This window comes from Barbus barbus (assembly GCF_936440315.1).
Source record: "Barbus barbus genome assembly, chromosome: 45".
NCBI classification, from domain to species: domain Eukaryota; kingdom Metazoa; phylum Chordata; class Actinopteri; order Cypriniformes; family Cyprinidae; genus Barbus; species Barbus barbus.
Window position 1 is genome coordinate 16,228,168 of NC_136723.1, and position 18,000 is coordinate 16,246,167.

An 18,000-nucleotide genomic window follows, 5' to 3' on the forward strand; every position below is an offset into this window, starting at 1 on the left:
AATATTCTGAACATCCTAATACTCACTGATATTATAATATCGACGGATTAATCTACGGTAAGCATCATCCTTTCGGGAAAGACAGTATTTGCGCAGTATGCTGCGATGGAATATGCTGAGGCGGAAGGGGATCGCTGGGATTTCCATAAGTTTGACTTGTGATAGATAACTTGGATTTGGAATCGCGCGTCTTCAGCTCTGTTTGTGACTTGAGGTATAATTTTAGGATGTAAAATGTATTCTTTCTGTTCAATTGGATGTTTATGATGAGAATTTTGTTTTGAGGGGAATTGAAAGATATGGTCAGTGGTCAGTCAGGAGAGATTGAAGAGTTCCCGCGCCTGCTCTGCGGTGGAGGACTACAGGCGGGCGCTCGTGGAAGAACCGAACCATCTGAAGAGAGCGCGTGCCATGCCGTTTCGGGTCTCGAGCGGTAGAAAGCTGTAAAACCTGTGGCCAGGAGTTGACTGAGACGCGGTGATGGGTAAGTTTGCGTATTCTCACTCGGTCCTAAGTGAACGTGGAAACCACGGTGGATGTTTTATGGGTTGATAAATTGGGGGAAAATTTCCTGCAGTTTTATTTATTTTGCAGTGTAATGTGAACTGGCTTCAGACGGCGTGCATGCAGTAAAACTAAGAGATTGAATGTACTCTGATAAAGCTCAAAATGTGCAAGCATATTTATGCATGCATTCATTGGATGTTCTCCTTCATTTGCATGCATCGATTTATTGTGCATTTGATAATCACATATTTCTTGCTCAAATTTGACCGTGCGTTCACTTCAGTTCACAGTGGTTTGATTCTGGTGAGGCACAGTCAAGTGTATCAGTCTGTTCGTTTATTTGATGGTCATTTCAGTGTTTTTATGAACTATAGGCATAGTTTTTTATGTTTGATAACTAATATGTAGAACTGATTTTTGTCACAATAGTTTAGCCTATAAATGATCATTGTACTACAGCAAAACACACATTATGTATTAATGCATTAATGTGTTTTATTTAATATTTATGCTGCTACTACTATATAATTGTAAAATATTTAAAACGAGATTTTAAAATGTATTTATAAAAACATTTGATGAAACATTATTGCTGTTATTTAAGACATATTTAGATGATCTCGATGGTAGCAAATTCATTGCAATCTGTGGTTTGGACTACTATAGGGTTTAGGGCTAATTGCTAAGCAACATATTTTTCAATCGAGAATGAATGGTCCTTATCTACAAAGTTAAATGTCCAAACAATATATTAAATAATTTCATTACTTATAAATGCTGTTGTTAGGTGCTCTTCAATTGTGATCAACCAAATGGTGCCATTCATCCATAAACCTGACAACCGATTAAGTTGAAAAGTGTGATTACTGATTACTGGTAAAAATATTGGTCAGACTGATTATTGGCCTATCTCCGTTCTTCATCTCTCACTGACTTAAAGAGCAGACTGATGCCAACTCATTGATTAACACTGGAATGCTAATTGAACCTCATTTTTGGCAGCAAGGCAGTTTCTCAGAGTGTGCCTGTGCATTATTGATTGTGAGATGGCACACAGATAGTTGATAATCTTTTGTAGATTTCATACTTGCATGTTGTGTTGGAAAAGATTCACATTATGTGCATGTATTGTGGTATGTGTGCACATTTTTTGCAACGCAAGTGTGCATACAATGCCGGGAGTGCTTAATGAATTGTTCGGTTTGCATAATCTTCATCATCAAAGGAAGGCGACACAACAGATTTTATGTATTGACAGAAAACAATGAGGACACAATCAATATGCATTGGATCATTTAAACAGTGTCTTTAGATGTTAATGTTTTTCATTTTGCATTTGGTAAAGGATGCATAATAGTTATGCATCTTACATATTTCTCATGATTTCCAGACTCATGGATTACGTGATTAACTGTAAGCCGCAGACCTTCTCATGGCCACATTAGAGTTCTTGATTATAGATGTGCTTTCAATCATTTTACAGGGGCTATTTGACAGATATGTGACCTGCTCTGATTGTTATTCGTTAGCGATGTGCAGCAAGATGGCCTTCCACAGCTCGTAAAATGATGAGCTATGCTTGCTGCTTTGCGGCACTGTAGTGGGAGATTTTGACAGCAAACATAAAATAACCAACCTGGCAAAATTTTTTGGAGCATCACTGTGAAGGGTATGTAGGCCTTTGCAGAGGCAAAATAAGTTTTACGAAGAGTGGAAAAGGCGTAGTTGCATCTAAAATAAGAAAAGTGGCAGTACAAGTTACAAATTAATTTTCATTAGCCTTCTCTTGGATCATTAACTTTATCAGCATCATTTCATTAGCAAATGTCATTAAGCTGATACAGTCTGATTGTCTGGTTAGTATAAATGGGAGCCAGTGACGTAATTACTTTATTGTACTGCAGCCTGCTTGTGCATCAGTTGTTGGCAACTGTACTCTCATGAATATCGGCACCTCTTTGCTTTGTTTTTTTTTTATCAAAATCAGTGGCTTACAAAAAAAAGCTTGAAGCCTGCAGACATGCAGATATATAAGATGGTCATTGCAATAAATAAGAAAATATCAAATGAAGTGGTATTTTTTTGGAAAGGAAAGATGGCACAAACTTTTCAAAAAACAAAACATCTCACCAATAGACAGACGTTTGTTAGATTTGACACGATGTGATAAGGAGAGATATGTTTTTCAAAATTAAGACAGTTATTCAGACATTTTCTGATTATCAACTTGGTCAATCTTATCAGCTGATTAAAACGAATTGCAAAAATGGCTAAGAAATGTGTAGTTAAATCTGAGATCTTGCATCATTTGTTGAGAAGAGGGTTTGCTATTTAGTTATCTTATGCAGTGATTTCATCCATGTGTAGGTGTAAATTGAAATAATTTTTGAAGCCACTGTATGTTATAATCACGAACAGGAGGTGCATTTATAAAGTTCATGACCATTCAAATGTTTGTTTCTGATATGTTGATAAATGGAGTACTTTATGAATATTTTCTCCTTTTCAACCTCAGAGAACATGTGGCAGAATTACTGTAATATAGTACTGATTAATCTAGACCCTTCTATTCTGTGCATATGGTTTTAAAAATGTTGTTTGGATGGATCTGGAGTCATTTTGCTTTCAAGCAAAATAGATGTTTTGATATTTCATAACCACTTTCATGAATTCTTATGACAATATTAATGTGTCATAGCCACATTCTTCATCTCGTACAGACATATAATGCCTTAGGAACTTCATTTCAGAATGTAATTTCTAGCAAGCTTTGTAAAAGTTTATGCAACAGGGATAGAATTGAAACCCTTTTACAGCAACACAGTGTAGGCATGAAGGCCAGAAAGATGCAGCACAAATGATAAAATCCCATTACTGGAAAATGTCCAGGCTTTGGCCAAGACCTTCACGAAAAGAACATGTGTATTTTACCCAGACCTCTAACCTCTTGAGCCAATGTTTAGTCAGGAACTCACTGCTGATATAATACCTCGCTTCACCCCCCCCCCCCCCCCCCCTCCCCTCCCTCCCACCACCACCACCTCCCCATTTATTTTGACAATAACAACACCTAGGCTTTCTTTTGTGTATTAAGGGAAGATGGACAAAGGCTGGTAGCAGAGTCACTGAGCAGCCAGGCAAATATAACTGATTTGGTTGACTGACAATCATTTAGATTATAATTAGGGACTAATAAGATGGCCGAGGCATATCTCTCAGGACATTTCCTTTCATACTGTAGTGGGCTCGTGTCCAAGCTTATTGGAGGACTGGCTTGCTCTGATAGCATGTTTGCCATTGCCAGAGAGAAGAATTAAACAACATGGCATGACTGGATTGATTTGCACAATCACCACTGTTAATTGAGTCCTGTGTGGTATCATATTGCTGTATAAATGTAATATTTCAAGGGTTTATAATCACAGAACAATTACAATATTTCTTCTCTCATTAGTCGTCTTAATCTCTGCTTTGAAACTGCTCAATAATTAGGGCAGGTTATTGTCAACTACCTCACAATATGATGCACATCATTTTGCACATTTCACGATTCAACACGTTGCAATGCATCACAGCACCCTAATAGGATCATGATTGAATCTGCGCCAAAAAAGTAAGAGAGACACTCTGTCAGGGAGAGTGAATATGCTGTATGTGTTTCAAACTCTCTTGCTGTTTGATTTACTTTTGCCCACTATTGTGACTGATACTGTATGTACACATTGAATACAAGTTTAATTAAATAAATCATTTTTTAAGTAGCACGAGTTAGGTAATACCCTATTATATATATATTTTTGTATTTGTATGATCAGGAAGTAAGTACTTTGTTGAATGTTTTTCTTTTTCCATTTTAGGCTTTGCCATGAGGCACCGCTGGTTCATGGTGCCACTGCTAATGCAGGCATGGCTGTCTGCCACCCCTTGCTTTGGTGAGCGTCCTTGCCCTCGGAGTTGTCGATGCGATGGCAAAATTGTATACTGTGAGTCTAGCGCATTCCGTGATGTTCCCAAGAACCTCTCAGGCGGCTGTCAAGGCCTGTCCCTGCGGTATAACAGCTTAGCAAGCCTGAAGGCTGGCCAATTTGTTGGCCTCAACCAGCTCATTTGGCTGTACCTGGACCACAACTACATTGCCAATGTGGATGCACGTGCTTTTCAAGGGATACGGAGGCTCAAAGAGCTAATATTGAGCTCCAACAAGATCACACTGCTACATAACACCACATTTCACCTGGTACCAAATTTGAGGAACCTTGACCTTTCCTATAACAAGCTACAAGCTCTACAACCAGGACAGTTCCATGGACTGCGCAAGCTACTCAGCTTGCACATGCGCTCCAACTCCCTTAAGAATCTTCCCTCTCGCCTTTTTCAAGACTGCCGTAATCTTGAGTTCCTTGACCTTGGCTACAACCGACTGCGCAGCATTACTCGCAATTCAATGTCCGGCCTGATGAAGCTAACTGAGCTGCATATTGAGCATAACCAGTTCTCCAAAATCAACTTTTTCAACTTTCCACGCTTCTATAACTTGCGTGCTCTTTACCTACAGTGGAACCGCATTAGGACCATGAGTGAAGGCCTTACATGGACCTGGACATCATTGCAGAAGCTAGACCTTTCAGGAAATGACCTTCAGGAGATCGATGCAGAGGTGTACCGGGCCATGCCGAATCTGCAGACGCTTAACCTGGATTCAAACAAGCTTGTCAATGTGTCTCAAGAGACTGTGTATGCCTGGACATCTCTGACAGCAATTAGTCTGGCAGGCAACATGTGGGACTGTGGATCAGTTGTGTGCCCACTGGTGGCCTGGCTGAGAACCTTCCGTGGAAACAAAGAAATTAATATGATTTGCGCATCACCCAAAGAAGTTCAAGGAGAGAAGGTTATGGATGCCGTTGATGCCAATGGGGTTTGTAGGGTTGCCCCTGCTATGCCGTCAACTGTAATTGTTCCCTCTACCCCTTTTGTCGCCTTTGCCCAGACCCCAGCCAGCTCTTTCATCCCAACTCTAAAATCTGGGGACAGCAGAAGGGGCCAGGGGACGTCCTTGGAAGGTACCACCTCTTCTGCACCTTCTCAGCCCGCTGTCCCACCACCAGAGCAAGACTTTGAACCAGTATCATTCCACAAAATAGTGGCAGGAAGTGTTGCCCTCTTCCTGTCGGTTGCCATGATCCTCCTCGTAATTTATGTATCATGGAAGCGCTATCCAAGCAGTGTTAAGCAGCTACAGGAAAACTCGGCTGCTGCTCGCAAACGTCGGAAAAAGTCACGGGAGACAGAGCGCACACTCAGCACACCATTGCAGGAGTACTATGTGGACTACAAGCCTAATAACACAGAGGGCACGGATGTGCTGGTCAATGGTACCGGGCCATGCACCTACACCATCTCTGGCTCCAGAGAATGTGAGGTAAGACTCCACAAACTTATTATCCACTGGATTTGGCGTGAAACAAGGTAAAAAAAAATGCTTTTAAGAAGGTCCTTCACTTCTTGTGCTGTTTTGATGTTATTGTTTGATAAAAGTATGTGTGGGAGGGATATGTTTGGCAGGGATATTTTAGGAAGGACATGTTTTTTAAATGTTTTTGGCACATTATGTGATTTGTGTAACCTTGGATGAGGTGTTAATTTACAATTGAATATTGATTTGTTACTGCATATTTGAAAAGTCCTGTTAATCCAGTTGATTTATTGTCTTTTAGGAGCAATTGTATTTTGGTGTGTGGTAGGACAATGTATTTTTACACTGATACGTCAACCTTCAATACCTGTGAGGCATCTGCTTGAAGGTGATAGGATGGTTTTTAGTATGCTCTGTTATTCAGGCTCTTTCTTGTTCTTTTATACCAAAGAGATTTGTGATTATTTGAAAATTTTAGTTACAGTAATCACAGTAACAAACTTCCTCAATAAGCTGCTGTGTCACAATTATTTATTTGTCCTCATTAACATATGTATGTTCAGCGACTCCCAAGACCATAATGAAATGGTTTTGTCTATGAGGAACTTCAAACACATCCTGTTAATGAAAAAAAACTCCTAACCTTCCTTCTAATCCTGACTCCTATACACTCATTGTTTTTTCAACACTGTTTGATCCTTATTCATAGTTAGTATGAAACAGTGCAAAACGTAATGTGAAATACAATGGTTCTCTCTAGTTTCTCTCTTCTTTTCCTCGTGATCTTCCTGGGCCTATGAAAATGTCTTTAATGACACCCCCACTTTATCTTCCAAGGGCTCTTTTTTGACTTCTTCCTTGTGTATCGCTTCATACCTATTTTTGTAGCCTCTTATCTTTGCTTCATACTCATCCTTCCCTCTTGAATCATCTTCCCCTCATTTTAGATCATCCTCTTTTATACTTCACCACAATATGCAGTTCCAATTTACAAAATATTCATTTTCGCAGTGTGTCACTCAGGACTCCGCTGGCATCGAGTTGACAGCTGGGGTCAGTTGCCACTTTTTAAGGAGCCGGTTTTGTGTGTAGTTTGTATACATGGCTATATTTACATATATTCATGCTTTTCCCAAGGGGCAGGTGCTACCTTTACTCCTTCGGACTAAGAAACCTGTCAGTAGTGCAGTAAGGTGTCATTAGAGGCAGACACTGCCTCTGGCAGGGCCATGATAGGGCATATATGCTGGTGGCAAACAAGACAGTCCTGAGTGAAACAAGGAAGGCAGGAAGACATGTTAGCAGGCTGATTGGCATGATCTTAGACCGGTAAACAGGTATGCCAAATCAGGTCACAGGAAGTGAAGACTATAAAGGTGGGTGAGAACACACAGGCACACACAGAATGACATCCTGACAGCGATGTTGACCTCGGCACATGGGTCCCTGCCCCTTCTCTGATCTGCCACCTCAAAGATTTTTTTGAGAGATCAGAGGTGCTCATCAGAGGTGCACATCAGAGTCCAGCAGATTGATGTGTTTTTCTCTTGTGACTTCCCCCAAGTCAAGAAACAAACTTTTTTCATTATTACGTGCAAATCCCTAAGTCTCTTGCACAGCATGTGTCCCTTTTTGCCATTATGATATGTCTTGACAACACAAAAGAAAAACTCAAAAAGAAAACCGTATGTCTTGCACACTATAAAGGGTCAAGGTTTGGCTTGTTAGCATGACCTTATTAGCCCTTGCTAGCAGATACCGTAACTTCACCCTCTGGCAGTAAAAGTAATGTAAAAGTAATTTTATCCATTGACTGTTATTCCAAAATAATACCATGCTAGCTATTGCCTAAAGTTTAGGGTGAACCTGTCAAGTCCATAATCATAAAAAGGCCTCACATCGAGTGCACTTACTTGACCTGTTTCCATAATCTTTTCCATTAATAGTCTATAATTCTGAATTGTTTTCCTCCTTTTTTCCCTTGCCGTCCTCCATATCACAGCATTGCTGCATCAACACTAATGTGGTTTGGCTTCCCTCCCGTGCAGCAAAGCGCATGTCACCCATGATTGATGAGTTCTATTCTCTCTCCTGCGATTTGCTATTCCACACGCGCACCTGATTTACGGGCTTTTCACATCAAGCCAAAAGACTAGATTCAAACACACAGTTCAGATTGCTCCTGTCTTGAAAACCAGTGTTCTCCTCATGCCTTACATCGCTTCTGTTGCGAATCACAAATGGCATAAAGGTGTGGAAGAGACTGCTAATTGTCCTCTGACCTCACCTTGAAAGCGGTTCTCTGTTAAACTGACATACGATTTGGCCATCTTTCATCGTAAAATATAATGCCAAGATCTAATGTCTTCTTCGATCGATTTAGATCAACCGAGGGTCTTTATCGTAAGAACTCATAAAGTTTCAGCTGCGGCTGAAGTGCACATTCAATCCATTTATTTAGGTGATGAAGTTTATTTTACTGAGCAGTCATCATGCTATAGCAGACCAGAATTGTACAGTTGTTTCCTTTGCTCTTGTAGTCATGAATTATTAATTTTGATTACTAAAATTTACTTTAAAATTACATGATTGTGCTAAAAACACACACAGCTTAATGCATTACATTTATATTAGTTGAAAGTCTTCCATTTCCAATATTTATTATTGTTGTTGATGGGAGATGTCACAGAACTCAGGTATCTTTACATTGCAGGTTATACTTCATTACATGTTCTCATAAAACATAAAATACTCACATAAGTGCAAGAACGAGGGCGTCACTCTGACAGGCCCATTGGGGCTATTGTGTGTGTGTATGTGTTAGTCAAGAAGGCTCTGAAATCAAGCGTGTTTTTGAAGGCACCTCATTCAATATTAATTCTTTTTAGTTGTGAGCAATTAGGCCAGTACCATCACATTTTGTCGTATTGTACATTACGTTGCTGTCACATTTGCATTAAAAGCTTAACCTGTCAGCCCGTGATGTGTTTCGTGGATTTAAAATTACTCTAATTGCTTTTGTAGAAAAAAAAGAACAAGAACTTTGCTTCATGTAACAGTGAAAGGCCTACAACAAGGGCATTAATCATCATTAGACTCAGCAAATTTTAGTTAACAAATTGGTGTTGAACAGTACCTTTGACCCTAGAAAATAATGAAAATGGACTAATCCCCCCCCCCCCTCCCTGCAAACAGACAAAAGTGCCTGCTGGAGATTAAAGTTTGGACCCAAATATGGTTAGCAGTTCAGAATGGGCTCATGAATTAAAAACTGGACAAAACTAGAGATGGAGAGGTGAAGTAGGAGAAACGGACGCACAATTAAGTTCATTCTGCTTGCTGATCAAAAAAGCAAACTTTCTTTTTTCAGTAAACGGAGTCAAAATTTAAAAATCTATCGTTTTCAGCTCAGCATTAAACATGGGAAATGAGAAAAAAATCACTTAAATGGCATGTCAGTAGTGACCGTTTATTTAAAAATGGAAAAACATACAGCTGCCTGTAATCATGAGAAAAATAAAAATTATATCAAAGCACATTTTTAATGTTTTATTTTTTTTTCTATTCTGTATATCTATATATTTTTTATATGAAATTGTCACGACCACTTTTTTTCCTCCTTTTAAAGACGATTTCTCTGTATGTTTCTATTATAGATGCGTTTTTCTAATTTCAGTTGATAGCATACATCCTGAAATACAATCAGCAGTATTAACTGCACCTTTAGCACATTCTCTTTGACTAGAGGACAGTTTAAATATAGAGTGGCACAGCTTACCCCTCTCTCTCCTACTGCACATGAACATTACTAATTGAGTCTAGCAGAAAAAGGCCAGAATCTTCTCTGAAAGTAAAATAAGTGAGAGATGGGATGAGACGAGAGAATCTGGAAGAGCAGATCCATCTAACTGTGACCTGAGAGTCACAGCCCATTTAATTTAGCACCAATCATGCTTTTTAATGTCTGCAGAGTACATTATAATTCATTGGGATTATCATAAACTTGAGCCTGCAGCCTGGCACAAGGGCATTCCAGCCTCCCCCTGCAGAATGACTTTCTGATAGCAAGTCTTGACGTTAATCATGAAACGGCTAACCATGCTTTTTCTTCAACCCTTCTGATTTTTGTCCCAGCATCTTCAGGTTGGCAAAGCTTTGGCACCTGATAAATATTTATGGCCATCAGTGCCTGTTATTTTTGGCCAAGGATGCTGCATAGTGAGCAGGGCTGAAGGGTCCTCATCGTTTGCTTCATCGAGCTGGGAGGAGGAACAGAACCAATGAGGGCTCTCGCTGCAAAAGTGGCCCCTCGTGAAAACAGTGCCAATGAAAAGTGAGAGTGTTTTTTTTGGGTGGGGGTATTTGGGATTGTGAGAGAGGGTTGTTTTGTGTCCCAGATGGCCTCTTGTATCTCAGTGTTATGAAAAACAGAGTTGGAGTGATTTAGTTAATTGGATCGCATGGGGGCTGGTCCAAGTCGTCTGTTTAAAACATAGATGTTGTTTGGAGGCTTTTGTAAATGAGTCTAGTGGAGTGCAAGCACCCTTGGCTGAAAAGTGACTAATTCAATGGTTCATTCACATTTGAACTCCCACAAATCTTTAGCATGCTTTACTGGATTTGTGACATGAGCAAACATCACGTATTCCACTGGTACATAGTTAATGTCAACAGTTCATGCTAAATGTCCAAGATATCAGCTGTGCAAACTTCTGTATATAATTGGCTTTGTACTGTACTCTGTAGAATAAAGTTTAATCACAAGGAAGAAAATAAGTTTTTAATTATTGCAACTTGTTTTTGTCGTGTCATTAACTTATTACTTTATTTATTTATTTCTTAAAGGTGAACGCATGACTAAAATCTTCTGTCATGGATTGAGACATTTCATAGAGTGGTGGTTCTGTGTCTATATTGGTGAATTTCAATAAGTTAAATATTTAAGGGAAAGATAATTCAAGCATGTGCAGTGTATCTGTACCATATTGGTTATTGGATTTTTATTTGAATAAATGTATCAATCAATATTAGATATTAGATTATATATGCTCATTTCCTCTATTTTTGCATTTGGACTAAATCTAATCTTTAAATATCCATTTTTTAATCTCCATTGAATATCCAATGAATATCCATTTTTTATATTTAACAGAGCTGACTGGTTTTAGTTTTTAGTGTCTTATTTTTCATATTTAATAGAATTTAAAATTGGTTATTTATCAGTTAAATATTAATTATCAGCTTGCCAGTATCAGTCAGAATTTTAATATCTATGCATCTCTAACTTTATTTCATTTTGAAATTGTTAGATGCTATAGGGTTGGAATCGCCAACTACCTCATGGAGCGATGCACAAAACCTGCTGCTTCAGGCTATAATTTTCCGCTTGGTGTCAAGTTTTTTAATTACGTTGTGGATACTTTGTGGTATAAGCGATATAGCATGTTTAACACATTTGTCCCATCACATGTTATATACAGTAGCATCATTCCACCCAGCCTTTCCTTGTATTTGCCTACACAGCTAACAAAGTTACGTTCCCACTGCAAATTACAGACTCATGTATATTCCAAAGACTGGAGCCTTAAAATCTATTCAACAACAATGTGGCATGTTTTATGAGGGGATGGAGGGTGGCACTGGCAAGAAACACAGTAGGAGAATGAGAGGCAGGCAGACTGAAAGCCTAATTAATCCGGCCTTCCTTAATTAGCCTCTGTCCCCTCCATTATGTGCTTTCCAATGCGTTCACTCCGTTTCTCTCTCTCCTGCTCTTTATCTCAGTGTTTTTACTGTGTCCTTTCTCTCTTGCTTTATTTGCTGCTCTTTCTCTATTCATCTTTTTCACATCCTCTATTTGTTCTGTTTCGCTTTCGTTCCCTTTTCTTGTGTCCGTCTCTCTATCTTCCTGTCTTTTTCTCTCCCTTCGCCTTGCGAGGACATCGGCAATATGCTTCGGTGTGATAAACAAGCTCTCTCCGTCACAGAGGGCAGCAGAGGCGATGGCGTAGGTGTCTAAGCCTGCGTGGTGTGTCTCTGACGGATGGAGAGAGAGACAAAAGCACAGCTGTGGACTGATATCGAGGGCTTGTTTTCCTGACCAGGCATTGTTTGTTAGGCGCTCGGAGACGGTGGAATGGGAGAGCTGGTCATTGTGTTCCGTGTCTGGCCCTCGGCCCTAGGATGGAGCCCTCCTGTGTGCTCATGTCGATTAGGATCATGTCATGGCTTGAGCAGGCATTTGGCCCAGTAGGCACACATGAGGCTCTCACCTCTCGAGTACATGGTGGGCTAGAGCATGTTTCTTGTTCAGAAGCTCAGTTTTGAGCTGAAGAATACCGCTGATTATGATTATAGTGCTGCGACGCAAGGGTAGAATTAACAGAACCTTAAATGTCAAGCGCATACGTAAGTAAAGAAAGGGTGTTGTCAGCTTAAACGGCTGTTTATTCCTTTTTTAGGCAGAGGTTCATTGTGCTTGAATGGATAGTTCACCCAAAAATTAAAACCATGTCATCTTTTACTCGCCTTTATGTTGGTCCAAACCAGTATGACTTTCCTTCTTTTGAGGAGCAATCCTTCGAACCTCCTTTAAAACCTACCAGCTGTGAGAAAATATAAAAAAATATGGTCACACTTTATATTAGGTGGCCTTAACTACTATGTACTAACATCAAAAAATAAGTACAATGTACTTATTGTGGCCATATTGTCTTGCAAAACACTTTTGCTGCTATTTAGGTGGGATACAGGTAAGGTTAGGGACAGGTTTGGTGGTATGGGTAGGTTTAAGGGTGGCTTAAGGTGTAAGAGATGGGTCAACAGTTTAATTATAAATGTAATTACAGAAATTAATTACAGATGTAACTACATAATGGTATTTTTAAAAATGTAAGTACAATATAAAAACATGTATGTACACAATAAGTGCATTGCATCAAATTATTAATTTAAATGTAAATGCATAGTAGTTAAGGCCACCTAATATAAAGTGGGACCAAAAATATTTCTAACAGACGATGATAATTACATGAAGCAGAACCCATCTACTTTCCTGCCAATGGCCCACTGTATGATAAATATCTTTAGTGGCTTTCTTTTTTCCCCTTCACTTTTTAAGAAGGTCTATTTGCGTATCAAGGTCATCTCACCTCCCTCACGACCAGGGCGGTCGCCACATTTCTCTCTTTTATCATGAACCGTTCTTTTTTATCTTTGGAGAGGGCAGATTCAGGAAGGTTGAGGAAATGAAACAAGGACCATAAAGCCTTCTTTGTGGGAAGGAGCGGTGATGTGGGAAATGACCTTTAAAGTTGTGTCTCAGAAATTCATGCCCCAATGATAATAAATGCTTTTGACGGACAGCTTGTCAAGTGGATATATTTGCCAGAATTCAGGTTTTACAAGAACTTCATCCTATATTGGATATTGGCAATGCTCATAACTACAGTGAGGAAACAATCTGATTTTAAATTATACCTGTATGACATCCCAGGTGTTGTTTATTGGTGCAACCAGAAATTCCTGGAATAACTAGGGAAAAAATTGTTTTATATGTTTTAAACACTGTAAAGTAAAAATAGTTTTATTAATAGTAATTAATCAACAGTAGATTCAGAACTGTAGTGCCCATTATAAATGTCTGCACATTGAATGTTTATCGAACTTGTTTTATAGAGGAAAATTATATCGCTCTAATTATAGTTTTCTCGCCCAGCCCTACCGAAAAAGTATATCTGCTTCCACGCCCCCGCTGTGAACTCTGGCAACCCCCAGGTTGGGAACCACTGGTATATAGCATTATAGTATCGTATCATAATATATCAAGTTCTAGATGCAATGCATATGCTTTCAGGGCAAATGTCTATATACTCCATAAGCCAATTTCTGATTGTTCCATAAGCTACTATCAGTACAAATTAATCATCAAAAACGATAAATTGTTCACCTCTAGATTTTACCAGGTGCTGTGACAACTACAATTTGAATTGGTCTTCGTGGTTCATCTTGTGCATTTTACATATCTTAGGAAAGATACTTGCAAGAGAGCAAACTCATGAGGATCGCTTATTCTGAGCAAATCTAGGGCGGCTTTGTGTCAAGAGAAGTGCTCAGAGAGCAATCTCAATGGCAATGAGGTCGAAAAACATTGTCCCTGGACAGAGTGGGAGGATAACATGTCTAACACATCACTGGAAGTGTTGTTTGGCGGCCATATAATCCTTCATGCATCATTTCAATGTCTGCGATGTCTTGTCTGCTGCCAAGGCCTGTTGGGAGCATGCACTTAACTGAGCCCTGGGACTAAAGCCTGCCTCCTGTCAGAATGGTGAGATAACCAAGTGTGGTTTTGCAGGGAAAGATGAATTCCCTGTGACTGGGGTTCAGTGTCTTGAAGGTCTCACGGGTCTCATTGTGAACTATTCGAAGTATAGTGCCAAGCTGATGTACAATTTCGCTGGCACTTGCAATTCTTTGGCCCCAGATGCAATTTTGAATTTTATTTTCATTAGCTGTAGCTCTCTAAACCATCATTATCTCCAGCAGATCTAGCTTTTAACATCTTCATTGTGTTTAGGGATATGTCTCTAAATATTGAGCTTCAGTCAGTTTATTACCAAATAAAATTAGGTTAATTTAACGGTGTTATTGAATCGATAAGGGTGAACCAAATCGAGCTGGACAAAGGTGAGCATTTGGAGTTTAAAAGAGAAGACTTTTATTTTTCATCATCATGTGGATTACATTGAAGCTGCTTACATATGGATTTTGGTCGGTCAAAAATGGTTTATGGTAAGCACCATTCACTTGCAGTAGATGGAGGAAAATCCTGAAATGTTTTGTTCCAAAACCTGAAAGGGATAGTTCACCCCCAAATTAAAATTCTTTCATTAATTACTCGCCCTCATATCATTCCAAACCCGTAAGACCTTCATTCATCTTTGGAACAAAAATTTATATATATTTGATTAAATCTGAGGGCTTTCTGACCATGCACAGTAAGCAATGTAACTGAAACGTTCAAGGCCCAAATAGGTTGTAAGGACATTGTTAAAATTAGGGGTGCTCCGATCAGGATTTTTGAGGCCGATCACAGAAAGCAGTATCTGCCGATCTGATCACCAATACCGATCTTTTTAAAGCCATCTTTTTATCATGTAGAATTATTTATAGTGATACTCCAATCAGTATTTTTAGACATTTATTCAGTGCCTGAATTTCATTTTTGAAAATCGGGGGAATTGCCCTCTTAGGTGACTCTTGTGAGAGAGGATTTTTTCATTTGAGGGGTGGAGGGGGGGATTTTCTAGACATTTAAAAAATATATATATTTATCTCACCTAATGTTTGATCATCCAGTGCATTTTTGTTTTTACAATTATGCAAGCATTATTTTGATTTCAAATCCAAACATTGTTACTGAAAATGCTTTTTCATTGTGATTCTTTTTTCTTTTACAGTAATACAATCTTTATAGACGTGTTTAAAAGCAATAAATATAAGAAACACATTATTCAATGCTTTTTACTTTTGCATTTAGGCTACTTCTAGCTTTATATATTAAGTTGCTCAAGCAAGTGGCAAAACATTTAAACTACTTTTCTAATGTTATCACAAACATTCTAAATTAACTTATGACTGGCAGAAACAGTCAGCTCGACTGAATTTTCTTTGGCATTTAAATCTTTATTACAAGCAATGCTGCGGTTTATAAAGAACTTTTCTTTCCATATCTCCACCAGTGCCATCTATTATTGCCTTGTTTATCTAAAAGTGCTCTTTTCCTTTTAAACCTAGCCAAAAAGCCACATGTGATGACTCTGAAACACAGTAGACTTTATTTATATACATTTGTAGTGCAATTACTACATTTTCGTGTCAATCCATGTTCATATTTACTGCATGTCAATGACAATGAGCTGTCACTTTAATTCAGTGCGTGCAGTACAGCAAAGATAGACTCTGTGCAGAAACGATTGCTGCACTACTGCAGATGCACCGCTCCTGGAACGCACTGCCGGACCGCAACCGCGTGCAGAACACTCCGATCCATTAACATGAGCGCGGAAAAATACGCGCCATACGCACTGCAAACGCAGTAATGTGAACCTGGCATTGTGTGAGTGCGCATGAGCTCAAGGTCTCCAGGAGAGCGTGCGAGCGCTGAATGGTTAAACACTGGCAAGAATTAACAAGATAAGCGATTTATAAACTTTAGTAATGATGCAACACTGCCTCTATTGTGCAAGTGACAATTCCTGTGTCAACTATGCAGCGTGCAGCTCGCTTATAATGCAGACACGATGCGATTTGAAGCCATTTGCACATTTTGAGAGGGAAAGCGTGTGCGGTGATTCACACAGGCGGTTTATGAGATGATGTCTCACAGAAAATTTCAAATTACTTTATATATTATTTAATGAATAAATATGCATTGTACCTCACCTTCAGCATTATAATTATTTCACCCGCGCCAGACGAAGACAGACGGTGCACTGCATGTCGTGCTAAACCTCTCACGGCACGCGTGTCATCAGCTAGAGATCGTTTTTTTGAGATCGGCCATTTTAGAGACCGCCGATCAATCATCCCAAAGTGATTATCGGCCGATAATGATAGGTACTCGATCAATCGGAGCACCCCTAGTTAAAATAGTCCATGTGACATCAGTGGTTCAACCATAATGTTAGGAAACTATGAGAATACTTTGTGTGCAAAGAAAACAAAAAGAAAGACTTATTAGTCCTGTACCCTGAAACCAGGGTACTACTTACACTTGGGCTGTATCTGAAAGCTGAAAAATGCTACTTTGGAAGACTTCATTTCAAGGTAGGAAGGCACCAAGGCATATCCGAATCCACCTCCTGTCTGCTGAGATGCCTTTATCTGATGAATTTTTGAAGGTAGCATATGTATTCTTATAGATCTCCCATAAACCTCTGCTTTCTATTCTGTGACAGTTGAGCTAAAAAGAAATATGGTATCTGAAAGGTCTGATTGGTGGACAGTTTGTGTGCAAATGTATGTTTCTGACCAACTTTTTCCACTTTTGATGTTATTTCTAGCAAGAAATTAGTATTGTAGCCATTAATAATTGTTAATTTAGTTATCACCAAAGCTCTCTCTGATTTGTTGTGGATTGTTAAACCATTACGCTGCCTCAGAAGTCTGTCCAAAATCAGTTCCCTAAGGTACCTTCATAGTACAGAGGCAGACAGTCAGCTGCCTAAGCTTTCAGATGCCGCTTTTGACTGACCGGTCATCTGCTTTTGCCTTTGGACGCAACCTGTGTGCCGAAACATAAATTCATCTATATTGCAGGACACCTGGAGCTTATAGTTGTTAAGTGCCTTGCTCAAGGGTACCACAGCAGTCATCAACTGAAGAACGATGCAGTTACCATTGAGCCTCTCTAGAACCCCCTTTAGGGTTTTCATGCAAAATGTACTAGGTAATTATTTTTGGTGTACCTCGGAAAAGCAGAGAATCTTCAGATGTGAATTTTTAGATCGTGGTGATCTTAACTGGCTCTGGCTCTTTTTCTAGTGAAGTGGCTGGCGCTCTACAGATGGCCTATTTTTTAAAGTGGGGCTCCTTAATACCTCCACCAAGGGGCTGCGGAGTGGTAAACACTCCTTTCAGCACTGGCACCTGCGACCGTCCCAAATGAAATGATCCACTTATGATTTATTTTGCCTATGCCCCTCGCATCCTCAAGAGCGCCTTACTCTTTCCATCTGTAATTCTAACACTCCCCTTCTCTATCATAGAGGTGCCCCTGTATGCTAGCTCCCACAATCTATTTTCTCATGGGGCCTATGCATACAAGATGCTTACTGTTTGATTTTCATATTGCATTCCTTCGCACACAATCACTGTTGTTTGCGCTCTTGCCGTACCGTGTTCTCAAACAAGACCCGTGCTGAGGTGTTTTCTTCCTGAATAGGTAAGCTTTGTTTTAGTTTGAAGCGAGGGTACTATCACCTCCTACTGCATTGCTTGATTCAAGCACCAATTTTTGGATATGCCTCTTTAGCATAGCACCCTTCGGGCAATCTCTGGCTGTGTCAGATAAG

At 39.4% G+C, this 18,000-nt stretch overlaps 1 protein-coding gene across 1 annotated transcript in view; it reads left to right on the forward strand.

Annotated features, from left to right (window-relative positions):
• Positions 1-425: 425 nt before the first annotated feature.
• The window catches only part of LOC306864369 (leucine-rich repeat transmembrane neuronal protein 4-like), a gene marked incomplete at its 3' end in the record, with an annotated part of 122,673 nt that continues 105,098 nt past the window's right edge, over positions 426-18,000 (forward strand). Inside the window, exons 1-2 of the mRNA XM_079408362.1 lie at positions 426-484; positions 4,365-5,929. Of these exons, the coding sequence (XP_079264488.1) occupies positions 481-484; positions 4,365-5,929 (1,569 nt within the window). The 5' untranslated portion in view covers positions 426-480. The remainder of the gene's footprint in view (positions 485-4,364; positions 5,930-18,000) is intronic.